At 40.4% G+C, this 14,987-nt stretch overlaps 1 protein-coding gene and 2 pseudogenes across 2 annotated transcripts; 1 reads left to right on the top strand and 2 right to left on the bottom strand.

The window, feature by feature from the left end:
- Positions 1 to 434: 434 nt before the first annotated feature.
- Positions 435 to 1,675, top strand: LOC145551346 (G2/M phase-specific E3 ubiquitin-protein ligase-like; annotated as a pseudogene).
- An 871-nt stretch (positions 1,676 to 2,546) lies between these two features.
- LOC103463677 (duodenase-1-like) lies at positions 2,547 to 3,878 on the bottom strand. The gene is made up of 5 exons (XM_008407207.2): positions 3,725 to 3,878; positions 3,500 to 3,650; positions 3,286 to 3,415; positions 2,899 to 3,153; positions 2,547 to 2,822 (listed from the first exon to the last, which is right to left on the bottom strand). The coding sequence occupies exons 1-5, from the start codon at positions 3,780 to 3,782 to the stop codon at positions 2,658 to 2,660; spliced, it is 759 nt and encodes a 252-aa protein (XP_008405429.2). The 5' UTR covers positions 3,783 to 3,878; the 3' UTR covers positions 2,547 to 2,657.
- A 2,607-nt stretch (positions 3,879 to 6,485) lies between these two features.
- Positions 6,486 to 8,749, bottom strand: LOC103464049 (trypsin-3-like; annotated as a pseudogene). Its single transcript, XR_014087332.1, has 5 exons — positions 8,689 to 8,749; positions 8,462 to 8,609; positions 8,231 to 8,363; positions 7,156 to 7,410; positions 6,486 to 6,773 (listed from the first exon to the last, which is right to left on the bottom strand). The product of XR_014087332.1 is annotated as a trypsin-3-like (transcript).
- Between the last annotated feature and the right edge of the window lie 6,238 nt (positions 8,750 to 14,987).

Consider the following 14,987-nt stretch of genomic DNA (forward strand, 5'->3'; position numbering starts at 1 on the left):
GGAAGATCTTGTAAAATTCGATGAAGAATCTTGAAATCGGTAAGAAAAACAATACTAAAACAGCTTTGCAAAATATAATTCAAAATAGTAAACCCGCTTTTATTAAATCCCAGAAACCTTCTGTTGTGAGTGGCTGAAGGCCGGAAATCCCATGTAGCGTAGTGTAGCATCGGTGAGTGATTGCTCCGTTAGCGTGTAACTCAATACATGTCCCTGAAAAGTGGCTAAAATCCTAACTGATCAAAGCTAATACAATATGGTAAGGGGTTGTATTATTACTGTTGTGTATTTTTTAAATATAACTGAACTCATTTTTTTATGAGCACATGTTTTTATATTTCAATAGTGCTAATTCAGTTCATGTTGCTGTAATGTGCTTTTCTATTAGCATTGCTCGGAACTTTCTTGCTGTCCTGAATAGGTCAGAGCTAATGTATGCTTCCAATCCAGAGACAACTGGACCACTTCCAGATTTGGATGGCCATAAAGGCCAGTCTTCAGAGTGAGGTGGTTTCTGACGAGCCAAATCCAAAATCTGCGAAGGAGGTTCGTCTTAAACTTGCATCTCAGTTTGATACTAGCCAAACATGTCGAATTAATATCAACAAGTCATCAGTACTGGATGGAGCTCTGTGAGGTTTCATACGACTGTCCTACAATCCCAGATGCCAGATGTCCATCAAGTTTTCTGATGATTTAGGATTGAAGAGGCTGTAGACCTTGGTGGTCCATGAAGAGTATTTTTACCTTTGTTAATGGAAGCCATAGCATAGTGACCAATGTTTGAAGGCGAGATGGAAACCTGAAGTCAGCTCTTGACAGTTCAGCTCTCTGAGAGGATCAATATTTTATTGCTGCTGCAGGTTTGGTGAATGGGGGTCCTCTACCAGGATTCTTTTCATCAGCTTTGTATTCTCGATTCGGTGATGGTGCCTCTGCTGTGAAACCTACGTTAAGTGACAGTGCTGATAACGATCTCTATGACAAGGTTCAAAATGTGTCAGAGTGCATATCTGTCAAAGGGCTGATAAATGCTACTGAACCACTGCATGACCATCTTGCAAATTCTGAATGTCTCAGGAAACTCAAGAGGGTCAAAGACAAACATCTCCTGGTTCAAGATATTCTCATGTTTCAGGTGGTCTATAGTGACGGGAGCATTTGAAAGATTTAGGAATGGACTGAAAACTCTTGGGGTACTGGATGCAATCACAAATGAACCCAGAAAGCTTCAAACCCTTAATGTGTCATGAATAATCCCCCCCTTCTCCCTGCTGAAATAATGGAACAACTTTTCAACATCCATTTGTCTGCTGTGGGAAGCAACAACAGAAGAGCAGAGGAACGCATAGTTACATTTTGGAGAGATTATCTTCAAGATGTTGAAGAAGAAGGACCGTCCAAACTTGGCAAAATACTTGCCTTTGCAACAGGTGCAACTATCATTCCTCCGGCTGGGTTTTCTCCACAGCCTTCAATTGAGTTTTTGCATGAGCAGTCCATCCATCCAAGTCGGCAACTTCCTATGGCTAACACCTGCATCAACCCCCTGAAACTGCCAATGCTGGAGACATATGATCATTTCAAAGAAAGTATGGATTTTGCATTAGGAAACGCACACGGCTTTGGGAGAGAATTAGTTTTTTTTTTGTGTGTTTTTTTTCTGACTCCATAGACCATACATACACAGTATGTTACTCTTGTTAAATGCACATATGTTTCTGTAGAGAAATAATAGTAAAAAAAATAATCACTTTTAGCATTTGATTGCATTTTTCTTTATTTCATAATTCTGCTGAATACCAGAAGCTGACAATTAAATTGAATTAATAAAAAATGTCTCCTTAGCTATGGTTTCTATCACATCCATCTCATTCCCCCCTCTGCACTGTTCCTGATCAGACTATTCTCTATGTGTCAGATGAGAAAAATGCTGTTTAATCCCCTATGAATGTAAAGCACCACATTGTGGAATACAGTTTCAATTCTGAGGCAAGTGTAGGGATAGAGCGTGTGACCCAGATACAGAGGCCCCAGTCCTCAATATGGCCATCACAGATTTAAGTCCCTGTCCAATGACCTTTGATGCATGTCTTCCTTCTCTCATTACCTGCTTTCCTATCTGACCACTCTCAAATGAAGGACACTAGAGCCAATAAAATCTTTAAAAAATTATATATTTTTGAAATAATTGGGGGGGGGAAGAAGGAAAGTTATTTACAATATAGAAATTTTGCACACTGTTTAAACACTAGGTAGGTCTGTACATTTCTGCAAAGTGATCAAAAAAATTTAGTGGGTTTCAACAGAGCTGTACTAGAACATGTAGTCCATAGGTATGACAAAGGAGTCATGACCAAAAGAAGGAGGTGCTGAATATAACCATCTGATATGAGTTTCGTCTAGACTGGTTGAACTAACCCTTAATAGATGAGGACCTTTTTCACCCGTGAGAAGCTCAAAGAAGAGGACGTTACTAAATATACTATGTATATTTCTCTCAATACATATATACGTTTCTTTTGATAAATAAAAAAAGACCGTCATTTTGATTGCATTTGGCTTTATTTAACAAATTTGTTGAATGCCAGAAGCTGACAGAGGCATTGAAATGAGATGAACTGCCTGAGCAGGAAGACCTTCTGTAAAAAAGTTTGCTACACACATTTCTTCTTATTCATAATGTTGTTGATCCACGGAAGATATTTGGATATGTCTGTGTAGACGTTGGGCACATCTGGGTAGGTGCAGGTTAAATTTCTGTTGAATGACACGACACCAACAGCTACCCCGTCGCACACCAGTGGACCACCGGAATCACCCTGTAATAACATTACCAAGTTTTAGTTTTCTATTAACCAAATTATTTTGTTGCATGTAAAAGGTAACATGACTTACCTGACAAAATCCTTTGTCTGTGTTGTATCCACCAGCACAGATCACATTGGGAGGTAGGCCACCCCATTTCTCCCGACAGAGTTGTGGATCTAAGATCGACACATTCACCACTCTCAAGTCATCCACAATAGGATGGGTTCCATTTTGACCCCATCCAGCTACAGAGCAGATCTGACCGTCTCTAAGGTTTGTATTGGAAGACGTTGGAAGGGGAATTATTTTCACCCTGTTGCTTAGCGTAACTTCTCCGGACAACTGAAGACGCACAAAAAGACAAATACTAACGTAGATCTTTATAAAACTACCTCCACATTAAATCAATAAAATACACATTAATAGGTGTGCACCAAATGCCACATTGCATGTTGCTTGTATTGGTATACTTACTTTAAGGAGCATGATGTCAGCACCAAATCCAACAGATTTATAAGTCGGGAATTTGCAGAAGTATTCAATATCCAGGCTCATGTAACTCTCCGATAGCTTGTGGGTTCCCAGAACAACACGCACAGGTCTTCTGAAGAATTAAATGTTAAAATTCTTATGAGGGGGGACATTTTTATGGTCATCAATAAGAAACAGATGTAGAAGAGGAACTCACTCTTCAGCACAGTGTGCAGCAGTGACCACAATGTCCCCCCTGACCATAAATCCTCCACACACATGATGACCCCATTTGTTTTGCAATGAGACCATATACTGCATCGAGTTGGCTGGGGCTTTTTTCCCATGTATGATGTAACTCCCCTGAACTGAAAATACAGGCAAAGATTAGCAATTTTCTCAGTGAGACAGTTGGAGAAAGACAATCGGATTACTCTCTTACCATTTTGTCCAAGACATGCTAGAACATTGAAAAGCAGAAATGTAGACAAACGGTGCATGATGCCAGCAGATCCAACTTGTGATCAAAGGATTGTTTATCTGGGCCTTTTATACAGCTGTTTGGTTTACAGGCAGTCGTTATCTACAGCAATCAGTTTTTTTTTATACCCACATCCGTCAAAGTAACCTGTTTTCAACCAGTATCATCTTTTTTAGCCCTCACCAGTCTGAGTCAAGTTTGACTCAAACTGAATGAGTTTCTTGTGATTTGTTACATTCATGAGATTATCATCTTTGCTGCTTTGCTTAGAACTTTTCTTCCACTTTAATTCACAGTTGCCATTTTCTTAGATTCTCACAAATAGATTTGTGGTTTAGACCACCATCAAACCAAATCATACTTCTGTATAATTAGTAAGTAAATCTGTGCCATTTATTTCACCACTAATTAAATAATAATTACAAACCTGACATAGCTTTCTTTTTTCTCATGGAAAAATTGTTATTATTGTACATTCAAAAAGCTAACAAGTTCATTGTCTCTCAACCAATTGATTCTTCACCTGCATTAGTTGATTAAAAATATTATGAACCAAATAGGAGAAACAACAAAGTACAAACAAATTACCTTGACTGATGAGACAAAAAATGTGTAAAATATAAGGGAAATGTTCATTAACCTTTTTAGTATTATTGATGAAGCTCAAAATAGCAATGTATGGTATTTAATCAGAATTTCATGAAATCTTGCATGAAAATATCTCGAGTTAATTCTTTTTTTATGTGTCAGTAATTTTTAATGTGTCAACAGATTTATTTTCACAAGTGGAGCATTTTGGCTTTTGCTACTTGGTAAATAAAATCAAACTTTATTTAAGGACAACTGACTTAAGAACACAGATGAAAAAGAAAGGAGGAAAGAAAGGGAGAAATGTGAAAGGTTTGAAAGGAAAAGAGTTAGGGAGAGAAATAAGCATAAAGACAACACAAGTCAACACCTTCAAGTCTGCCTCTACACCTGAGGAGAAAACTTAAAAAACAAAACCAAGGAAACAACAATCAGCAACATAATGATAAAATGTATATCATTGGAAAGTGGATGGTAATACAAGACGTATTTAGTGGGAACCACGGCCCAACTGGGAGTGTATCTGACAAGCATCTGAATCTGAACACTTGTGTGTTCTTTGCTTTATTAATTTGTCTGGTTTAAGATGGAAGGTTGGTTTAAAGTTTTCTCTCTTTTACACATGTTCCCTCCCAGTTAGAAACTAGTAGTGAAACAGGATTTTTTTCATGTCACTTTCATGGATGTGTCAGTTCTAGCCTTTTAGACTTTCAGGACTTTTCTCACTAATCTGCTGGTCATTTACTTAGAACATCGTAGGCCAAATGCTAAAAATATTGTAAAATAGTCTTCAAAAGTATCTTCTAAAATCACACCATTGTCAAAAAAGCATATAAAAGGCTTTAAGACTCAAAAGTTCCAGATAATGCAGCACGAATGGTAAAAGAGATCTGCATTGAAAGAAATTGTGGTAAAACCATGTACAGGATGGCTTAGCAATAATCGTAAAGTACATTTGGAAGCTTGCGCCCAAAATAATCTACCTGACTTTCTCTGGCAGTAGAAGTCTGTTGTAAAAGTAGAGGAATAGGATGAACCACCATAAAAGGACAAACCTCTGTGTAGCATCTACATAATAATGGAGTTTATAGAGTGCTGTACTTTGGGACACTGCAGAGGTCCAAAATATCGCTCCAAAAAACAGGAAGAAGAGTGGCAAAAGACGGGCGCTTCTACACTATGCTTTGTCCAAGACTGTGTTGCCCTCTACACTCTAGCATAACCTACCGATTTTAAGTTGAATGTTCATTGCATTTTTCGTAGACGCCTGTGAAAATAATTTCTGTTCCCATGGCTTTTTTGTTCTCTGGGAAATTATTTTTGATGATAAATACAGAAACAAGCATAAAAATCAAAACATGTACAATAGTGATAGTAACGTTAATGACAAAAATAATGGTCAGTGCAAAGTATCCTACAAATTCTTTTGTGGGGGGCGGTGAGGGACCTGGATAAAGGCTAGGGGGGCGCTGGCCCGAAAAAGGTTGAGAAACACTGTTCTAGCACATACTCTGCAGTGCATGGGAGCAAAGGTGTACATCTGACACCGTTACCTAGAGCAGTGGTGTCCAACTCTTGTCCACAAGAGCCAGTGTTCAACATGTTTTTGATGTGTTCTTGCCACACTACAGCAGATTTGAGTTCTGCAGAACCCTGCTAATGAGCCATTCAATAGATTCATGTGTGCTGCAACAGGAAAACATCTAAAAATGCAGGATACCGATCCATGAGGACTTATGTCGAACACCTCTTACCTAGAGGCTGCATTGGTGTACTTGCTAATCCCTATATATTACTGTAATCAAAACACTTCTTGACAAGGATCTTCAATCAAGGCTATTTTAACACTGGGATCCTTCCGACTGCGGGATGTAAACTTAAAAGTACTTTTTGTGCCAGAAATTGCAGATTTGTATTTGAAAAAAAATCATGGACCGTTTTCCTCCTTCTTTATAACAGAGGTAACATTGTGAATTTACTTGAGTCAACCTGGTTATAACATGGATTTCAGCAGTATGTGTTGCAGGTACCTCCCACCATGACTCAAATCAATAACAGAAACAGCACACCCTTAGCGCTGCGAAGAAGTTATTTTGTTTATGGTGTTTGAAAATAAAAGAAACAGCTGACAGTATTCGAAAGTGTTTTGTTTTATTCAGCTGAAGAGCAGAAGATGATGACATCGACCTAAATAGAAGCCACAACTTCACCGCCCACATGCCATGAGCTGGAACAATGCTTCACTCTAAAGATTTGCACAACCACATTTCTTTTCCTTCAAAGCGCAGTTGAGCCACTGATGATATATAGAAACATCGGTGTAAATATTGGGTGCATTTGGGTAGGTGCAGTTGGAATTTCTGTTGAATGACACGATACCAACAGCTTCCCCGTTGCACACCAGAGGGCCACCGGAATCACCCTGTGAAGATCAGGAGCTTTTATACATTTTGTTTGATATCTATCAGTATGGAGGAATTTTTCTGCCATAATCCAAGAGCACACATTTTCAGTCTGAAAACAAACAGGATTTCATGTCTTTGGTTCTCAAAACTTTTAATACTTTTGCTTACATTTTCATTTTGAAAGCAGGACTTCGTGTCTTTCTTTTCAAAACTAATGCTTGTACTCAAAACTTCTCAGAAATGGAAATGGAAGCAAAAGTAATATAAGTTTTTAGAACAAAAGACATAAAATCCTGCTTTCAGACTGAAAATGTGTGCCCTGGAATTGTGGCAGAAAAATTCCTCCACATATCACCTTATGGTTAGACTATTAATATACAGAAAATACAAAAGATGTACCTGACAGAATCCTTTTGTGGTTTCATATCCACCAGCACAGATCACATTGGGTGGAAGGGTATTATCCCATTCCCTCTGACAGACCTTTGAATTTATTATCGACACCTTTGCGACTCTAAGATCATCGCCGTAGTTGTTGCTTTCTGTTTTACCCCATCCGGCGACCATGCATATCTAATTTTCTGTTAAGGTTCTGTCAGAATTTGGAATTTGAATGGTCTTCACTGCGTTGCTCATGGAGACTTTCTCAGAGAGCTGAAAATGCAAAAATAGAATATATATATATATATATATGCAAATTTCTTTTTTTTTCCTCATCTGTGACTCCATACTTGTAAATAGCATGTACTTGTATAATGCTTAAACTAATCTAGAGAACTCCAAATTTCTTCTCTCTACATTCAGAGCGTCATAATTTTCTTCAAAACACCTGCACAGTTGATGAACTGAGACTGAACTTTCACAATTAAAAATTTGCACAACACCTTAATCTTAATCTTCTACTACCTGTTCCTAAGAGCAAAAGTTTAAATGGTGATTGAATTGTGTAAGTAGTTGAACTTCTCTAAACACTACAATGGCAGTCTTCCTCCTTCGTTTTGCTCCAGAATATTTACACATGCTAAATATTCATAAGAACATTTAGTATGTCTATAACTTATTAATTTGAAACATTAAAATTAGTTATAATGGTGTAATTATATTAGATTATTATTTTTTTGTTTACCATTATTTATAAAGGTGAGATCACTGCAATATTTTGTATGGGTTGATATAAAAGTCAATATGGGATTTGGGAAAAATTATAAAAAGTATCAATACTTGTCTGTAACTCCATATAGCTACTGCTTGCTACTACAACTGCTAGCGATAATAATTAAGTTGCTGATTAAATTTATGGTGCAGTACAACTGATTTACGCTGGATAATAATACGTTTGTACATAAATAATATGTAAGAAAAACACTTTTAACACAAGTGTGAGAATATTAATAACTGATGAGTTTCTCCACAGTAACCATACTGAAACTTGTATTATATAACACATATGGATCTTTCATAAACACATACTTACTTTAAGCAGCATGATGTCATTGCCAAGTCCAACTTTCCGGAAAGTTGGGAATACGCAGCTGTACTGAATATTTATTTTTTTTACGTTTGAACTTTTGATATTCTGATTTCCCACGACAACCAGATTGGGTTTACTAAAAGTATGAACAGTAAAGAGGCAATTACATACATTTGCAACAAATGAACTCTACTGTTAGTGGGATCCAACAATAGAACAAGAAATCAGACTCACGGAGTATTGCAATGTGCAGCAGTGACCACAAAGTCCTCACTAATCAGAAATCCTCCACATGCATGGCGTCCATTGCTTTGCACTGAGACCATGTACTGCATTGAGTTTACAGGAGCCTTATCCCCATTTATGATGTGACTTCCATGAACTAAAGAGGACGATAAAGGACAAAACCAGTTCAGAGGCCTGTTTAGTTATTTATGGATAAAAATATGTGGATTTCTCACCTGTTTGACAGAGAAATGTCAGCACCAGGAGACACTGGAATTCCTTCAGTCTGAACATTGTAACAGTCGTAATTGTGTAGTATCTCTTTAAGACATTCTAGTATCTCAGATGACGTCATGTATGCGTCGCTGTTTCTTTTTAGAGAACGTCTGAGAAACCTGCTACAGTTGGATACTGTAACAGTCGTTATAAATTGTTACAATACCTGGACTGAGACGGACATCTTACGTTGGTGACGTTACGGGTTGCTTTGAACTCTGCTTATTTCATGTGTGAATGTATAGCAGCCGTTCAACCGGGCTTGTAAGGTTGGTGAAGAGCGTCTTATTAAAGGACAACACTGTGGAATTCTCAGTACCAGTGAAGTTGTGAGTTTCTAACCGTCCAGTCGAGTCTACCGCCTCCTCTCCTCCCTTAAACACAACCTGAAGCGTTACAAATGGCGCCCGAACAATTTCTCTTGGACCTCAGAATGCAGTATCTTCTACCAGCTAATATTTGAAACGTGGAAGAAGTACTTTACAGTATAGTGGGAACGAACCGAGCTAGGCCAGGCGCAGGCGCGGACTTCGGAGCTTTTAAACGGCAATGAGCGGAATCTTCAATGCCGTTTTTGGAATATAACACGGTCCCAGGTTTAAACCCTTTACCGTGACGACTTGGAACAACTGCACCGCCTAGACGTGAGATGGATTTTGCTTTATAATTTCTGAATGTGCCTGTGGGCACGGCGAAGCGAAGCGGAAAACCCCTCATCGGCTAAGCGCGCGGCAGACCTTTTTTTTTTTTTTTTTTTTTTTTTTTTTTTTTCTGAACACTCCCTTCGGAAATTTCTTACTGGACTCAACTCTGTACCGGATCAGGGCTGCGAGCCTTTAAGTCCATCAGAGAAAATACGAACTGAAGCCGTGAGTACTTGGAAAAATAAATAAATAAATAAAAGGAAAAGACAGAACTGAATTCATCCTAGCACAACTTGCATTGCACGGACTCGGGTTCACTTAAGTGTGCATGATGGCTACTCGTCCTGACTTGGCTGACCTGTGTGATGATTTGGACTTTAGGTTGCTCCCAAACCAAAATACCGTCAGGCGCAAAACCCCTGACCTAGAACTCAAAGTACAAAGTCTAAAAGAAGAGGTGGACATGCTTCAACAATGTTTACATGATTCATTGGATCTCCAGAAAAATATTTTAGAACGTTGGACTCAAACTAAAACTGTTCCTAAAGTCCCAGCTACTCAGATTACTCAGCCTTTTCCTCAAGCATCATCTACTCCATATGTGCCTAGTCTACATGCCAGGAGAAAAGAGCAATGCGACTCAGCACCCGACCCCACTCAGACCCATTCGGATTCGCTGGAGTTAATTAATACTACCAGAGTGCTCGCTGTCGCATTGCACCAAACAAAATTGGAGCCCCCTGTGTTCACTAATGATGGTGGTCTTCACCCAGAGGAATGGCTGCAGTCTGTCAATGCTTACAAGACTTCTTTAGACTTAACAGACACACAGATTCTCAGAGAACTACCACATTTTCTAGCTAAGGCACCAAGGAAGTGGTTTAATGTTCTCAGCTCTCATGTCTGTACGTGGGCTGAATTTTGTGGACTTTTCAGAACTGTGTTCTTACCTGCTGACAACCAGGAAAATATTATGAGAGGTATCCTAGACAGTTTCCAGCACCCCGAAGAACCTCTCCCTACATTTGTGGCCCATATGGTCAGTGAGTTCAAAAGACTGAGGAACCCTCCGCCTGAGCAGGAGCAGATTGACCTTATCTGTAAACATGCAGTAGAAAAGTACAGAGTGGCACTATATGGAACACCTGTCAGGTCAGTAATGGACTTGGTGCTGCGTGCCCATGAGCTCCATTCTGTTCTCGGCACCAGCCTGTCACAACCATCAAGGGTCCAGATGAAAAATAAAAATGATGGTGGTCTCTACTGTTTTAGATGTTCCATGCCTGGTGTTACATCCCGCACATGCCCAAACTGTTCCACTGAGTATCAGGGAACTCGACAGTCTGCAAGACCTGCTAGAGAGCATCCCCAAACTGCACCTGCAGAACCAGAAAGTGCTAACATGATGAGAGAAACACAACCAGTGAGTAGAAAGCAGGAAAACTTCAGAGGGGGGAGAGTTTTTCACAGGGCCAACCCTCCTCCCAGTCAGTAACTCCGCCCTCATTGCCTGTGTCAGTTCCAAGTTCACCACCTATGCTCAATCACGTTGAAGATGGAGCTTCACAATCATCTTGGAATACCCCTTTCAGAGTTAGAGTGAACTTTAAAGGAACAGCTCTGGAGGCCACACTTGACACAGGTGCGTCGCTTTCAGCAGTAAACGCAGACCTGATACCCGAAAAGACCCAAAATATGTCGTTAAAGAATCAGTGGCATTCCCCACCCATAAGACTGGCCAACGGCACAGACTGCAATCCGTTAGGTGTAACCTGGTTGACCATTGGATTTATGGGCAAGTCAGTCTATCAACGATTTGTGATAGTGCAGGACCTCTCATCCCCCTTAGTTCTTGGAATGGACTTTATGACTCGCACTTCACTAACAATTCATGTCCCAACCAGAACAGTAATTGTGGATGACAATTCCCCATTTCTGGATGAACCCTGTGAAAATGACTTTGTGGAGGCTGATCTTGAGTGTGGAACGATGACTCTACAGAACACTCCACAGCTCTCACTTAAGGAAAAAGTTGAAGAAGCTAACTTGAATCCTGAGGAAAAAAATGAACTGTTAAAGTTGATAGATAACTACAGTGATCTGTTTGATGGCCATCTAGGTCGCACTTCTCTGACAGAACATGTCATTGTCACTGGGGATGCAAAGCCAGTTAACTTACCGCCCTACCGCACCTCCCCAGCTAAAAAGCAAATCATTGAAGAGCAAGTACAAAAGATGTTAAAGGATGACATCATTGAACCTGCGTCTGGACCATGGGCGGCTCCTGTGGTCATTGTGACCAAACCACCCCGTGAACCACGGTTTTGTGTTGACTTCCGGGGTTTGAATCAGCTGACTGTGAAAGACTCTTACCCACTACCACGAGTGGATGAGTCATTGGACTTTTTATCAAGAGGAAAGTTCCTGACAACATTAGATCTTGCTCGAGGTTACTGGCAGATCCCCATTGGCGAACAGGCTAAACCTAAGACTGCTTTCATCACGCATTGTGGCCTGTTTCACTTCAAGGTCCTTCCTTTTGGTCTATGTAATGCTCCTGCAACCTTTCAGCGACTTATGAACAATGTTCTAGCTGGCCTGATTTATAAGTCGTGTGCAGTGTATCTGGATGATATTGTTGTCGCATCACCAACTTTTGAGCAGCATCTACTTGACCTACAGGAGGTCCTTGACAGGCTTAAATCTGCTGGCCTCTCATTGAAACTGAGCAAATGTCAATTCTGCCTTTCGGAACTCACCTTCCTCGGCTACCGTGTCACACCATCTGGCATTCATCCTGACCCTAACAAGGTGAGAGCTGTGACTGAGTTTAAAGTGCCAACCACGACAAAGCAGGTGCGACAGTTTCTTGGCTTAACAGGCTACTACCGCCGCTTTGTACAAGATTATGCAAGTCATGCAGAGCCACTCTTCACTCTCACTAAAAAGGACGTGCCGTTCAACTGGACTGACGAGTGCCAAGCAGCTGTCGACTTTCTAAAACATTCCATAACTTCGGCACCAGTGCTAAAATTCCCAGATTTTACGTGTCCGTTCTTCATCCACACTGATGCATGTGATGCTGGACTTGGAGCAGCATTAATGCAGAGGGATGAGAACGGCAAAGATGTAGCTGTGGCTTTTGCTAGTCATTCACTGCATAAGTCAGAAAAACCCTATTCAACTCCAGAAAAAGAATGTCTGGCTGTTATCTGGGCATTGGAACATTTCCGTCCTTATGTCGAAGGTTTACATGTGACTATTTACACCGACCACAGCAGCCTCAAGTGGTTGATGTCTCGACCAAATCCCTCTGGTAGGCTTGCCAGGTGGTCTCTTCGCCTTCAGGACTTTGACTTCAGCATCATCCACAAACCGGGAGAACGTAATAAGGTGCCTGATGCCCTTTCACGTAATCCCCTCCCAGATGTGGACACACCCATGGATCTTCTTCCTCCCTATGCCGTGATTGGAAGCATGGATCTTCGTGCTCTGCCCTCTGTAATTGTGTCGGACCGTCCTCATGTTCGTCAGTTGCAACTGGAGGACCCAGTCACAGCCAACTTACTCTGCCAACTTGAAAATGACCAACAGGGTGAGGAGGATAACCAAGATCTGCAAAAGTTCATTGTACAAGATGGACTCTTATATTTCATTGATCCGAAAACAAAGTGCGGTCTTCACCCACTCAAGCAGATTAAACTTTTTGCTCCAACTGCACTCCGTAGTTATCTGCTCAAGTATTATCATGACCATCCTACAGCTGGACATCTGGGTGTTGCAAAAACTCTGGCACGCTTGCGTCTCAGGTTCTTCTGGCCAAACATGAACTCTGATGTAAAGAAATATGTGGTGTCATGTCGTTCGTGCCAAGTCACTAAACCGACTCAAAGAAAACCAGCAGGCCTCATGGTCCCAATCCAACCACAGAGACCATGGGAGTACACAGGTGTGGACTACATCGGCCCACTCCCCCGCACACAAATGGGAAATGCATATATCCTTGTTTTTGTGGACTATTTCTCCAAATGGATTGAAGTGAGTGCTGTCAGGGAAGCAACTGCTCGAGTTGCTGCTAATAAGTTCATCAACGACATATTTGCCCGACATGGTTCCCCAAAATACCTTATTTCAGACAGAGGAACACCTTTCATCAGCGACCTGTTTGAACATGTTGTGTCAACACTTGGAACTGAGCACAGAATGACAACTGCCTACCATCCTCAAACTAATGCAACTGAACGTGTAAATCGCACGTTGAAAACAGCCATTCGAGCATATATTGAGGACAAACACACTTCTTGGGACAAATATCTTCCCCAGATTTGTTTCGCGCTGCGTACGGCACCTCATGAAAGTACAAACCTGAGTCCCGCAATGATGCTCTATGGACGAGAGTTAGACACTCCCTTGGACCTAATCACTCAGCCGTCGTGGGAAGGAATGGACGACCTTGAGACTTCTTACCCAGATCACCTGAGAGCCTCGATTCAAGATGCTCATGACCATGCTCGTACAGTTCTCACAGAAAGTCATAGAAGGCGAAAGCATTACTATGATCTAAGACGACGCCCAATCTCTTTTAAAGTCGGAGATCTGGTCAGAGCAAAATCACACCCAAAGTCGGATGCATCATCTAACTTTTCAGCAAAACTGGCGCCTCTCTACATGGGTCCCTACCGTGTCTACAAAAAGATGTCTGACGTGAACTATTGTCTAACCAAGGTGGACACTGGAGAGAAAGCTGGAGTTTTTCATGTTGCAAACCTTCAACCATTCTACACCTGGGCTACAGCTTCATCTAACACAACATGATGCCAGTGAAGCTTGTACTAGCTGTGCTGTAGTTTGTCAAGCTGACCTTTTTATATCGCCATATCCTTTCCTTGCACGTGCTATTATCTATGAAAATCTATATTAGCTTCACATCTTACCACATCCCCCTTAAAAGGACATTTTAGTTCGACAACAAGAATTATCTTTTACAATCTTTGAATACTCAGAAGTCAATGTACTACGATCGTGAGAAACGTTTCTTGCCAGCCTTCTCCATATTTTTAAACATCGCAATGCTTTAATGTAGTTTCCTATCCCCTTAAGGTTGTACTGTCATTTTTCTTGTTCACATTTTTTTAAATGCCACTATGTTAAAGTGATGTTATTTGAAAATCTATAGTTTTTCATTGAAATGCAACACAATTTTCATCAGATACAGTTTGTTCACTCAGTTGTACACATTGCCAGTAGTAGGCGGTACTATAGCTGTAGTCACTTACTATAAGAGAGTAACTTTCTGAAAACAATGTTCTAACAAAAGTAGTTTTACTACACCTATTTTTTTCCTTCGACTTGAAAACGATTACTTATAAAGAAAATCAATTCTTACGTGACTACAATTTCTGGCTACTCCCCTAGAAATTATAGTCGAATTTTTAAGCAAAAATTGCAGCAGACAGAAGCATTTAATTGTTTCTAGAGAGACTTCCGGTCTGTCTATAAGATTCATTGTTTGAATATTTTCTTCTCAGGCTGTTGTGCAATTTTGAGGGGATGTAAACGGAAAACATTAAATATTGTCACTGGAACTACTTTGCACTATTCCAACGTGCATACAT

Source organism: Poecilia reticulata, chromosome 4, assembly GCF_904066995.2.
Source record: "Poecilia reticulata chromosome 4, P_reticulata-male-v2, whole genome shotgun sequence".
NCBI lineage: Eukaryota > Metazoa > Chordata > Actinopteri > Cyprinodontiformes > Poeciliidae > Poecilia > Poecilia reticulata.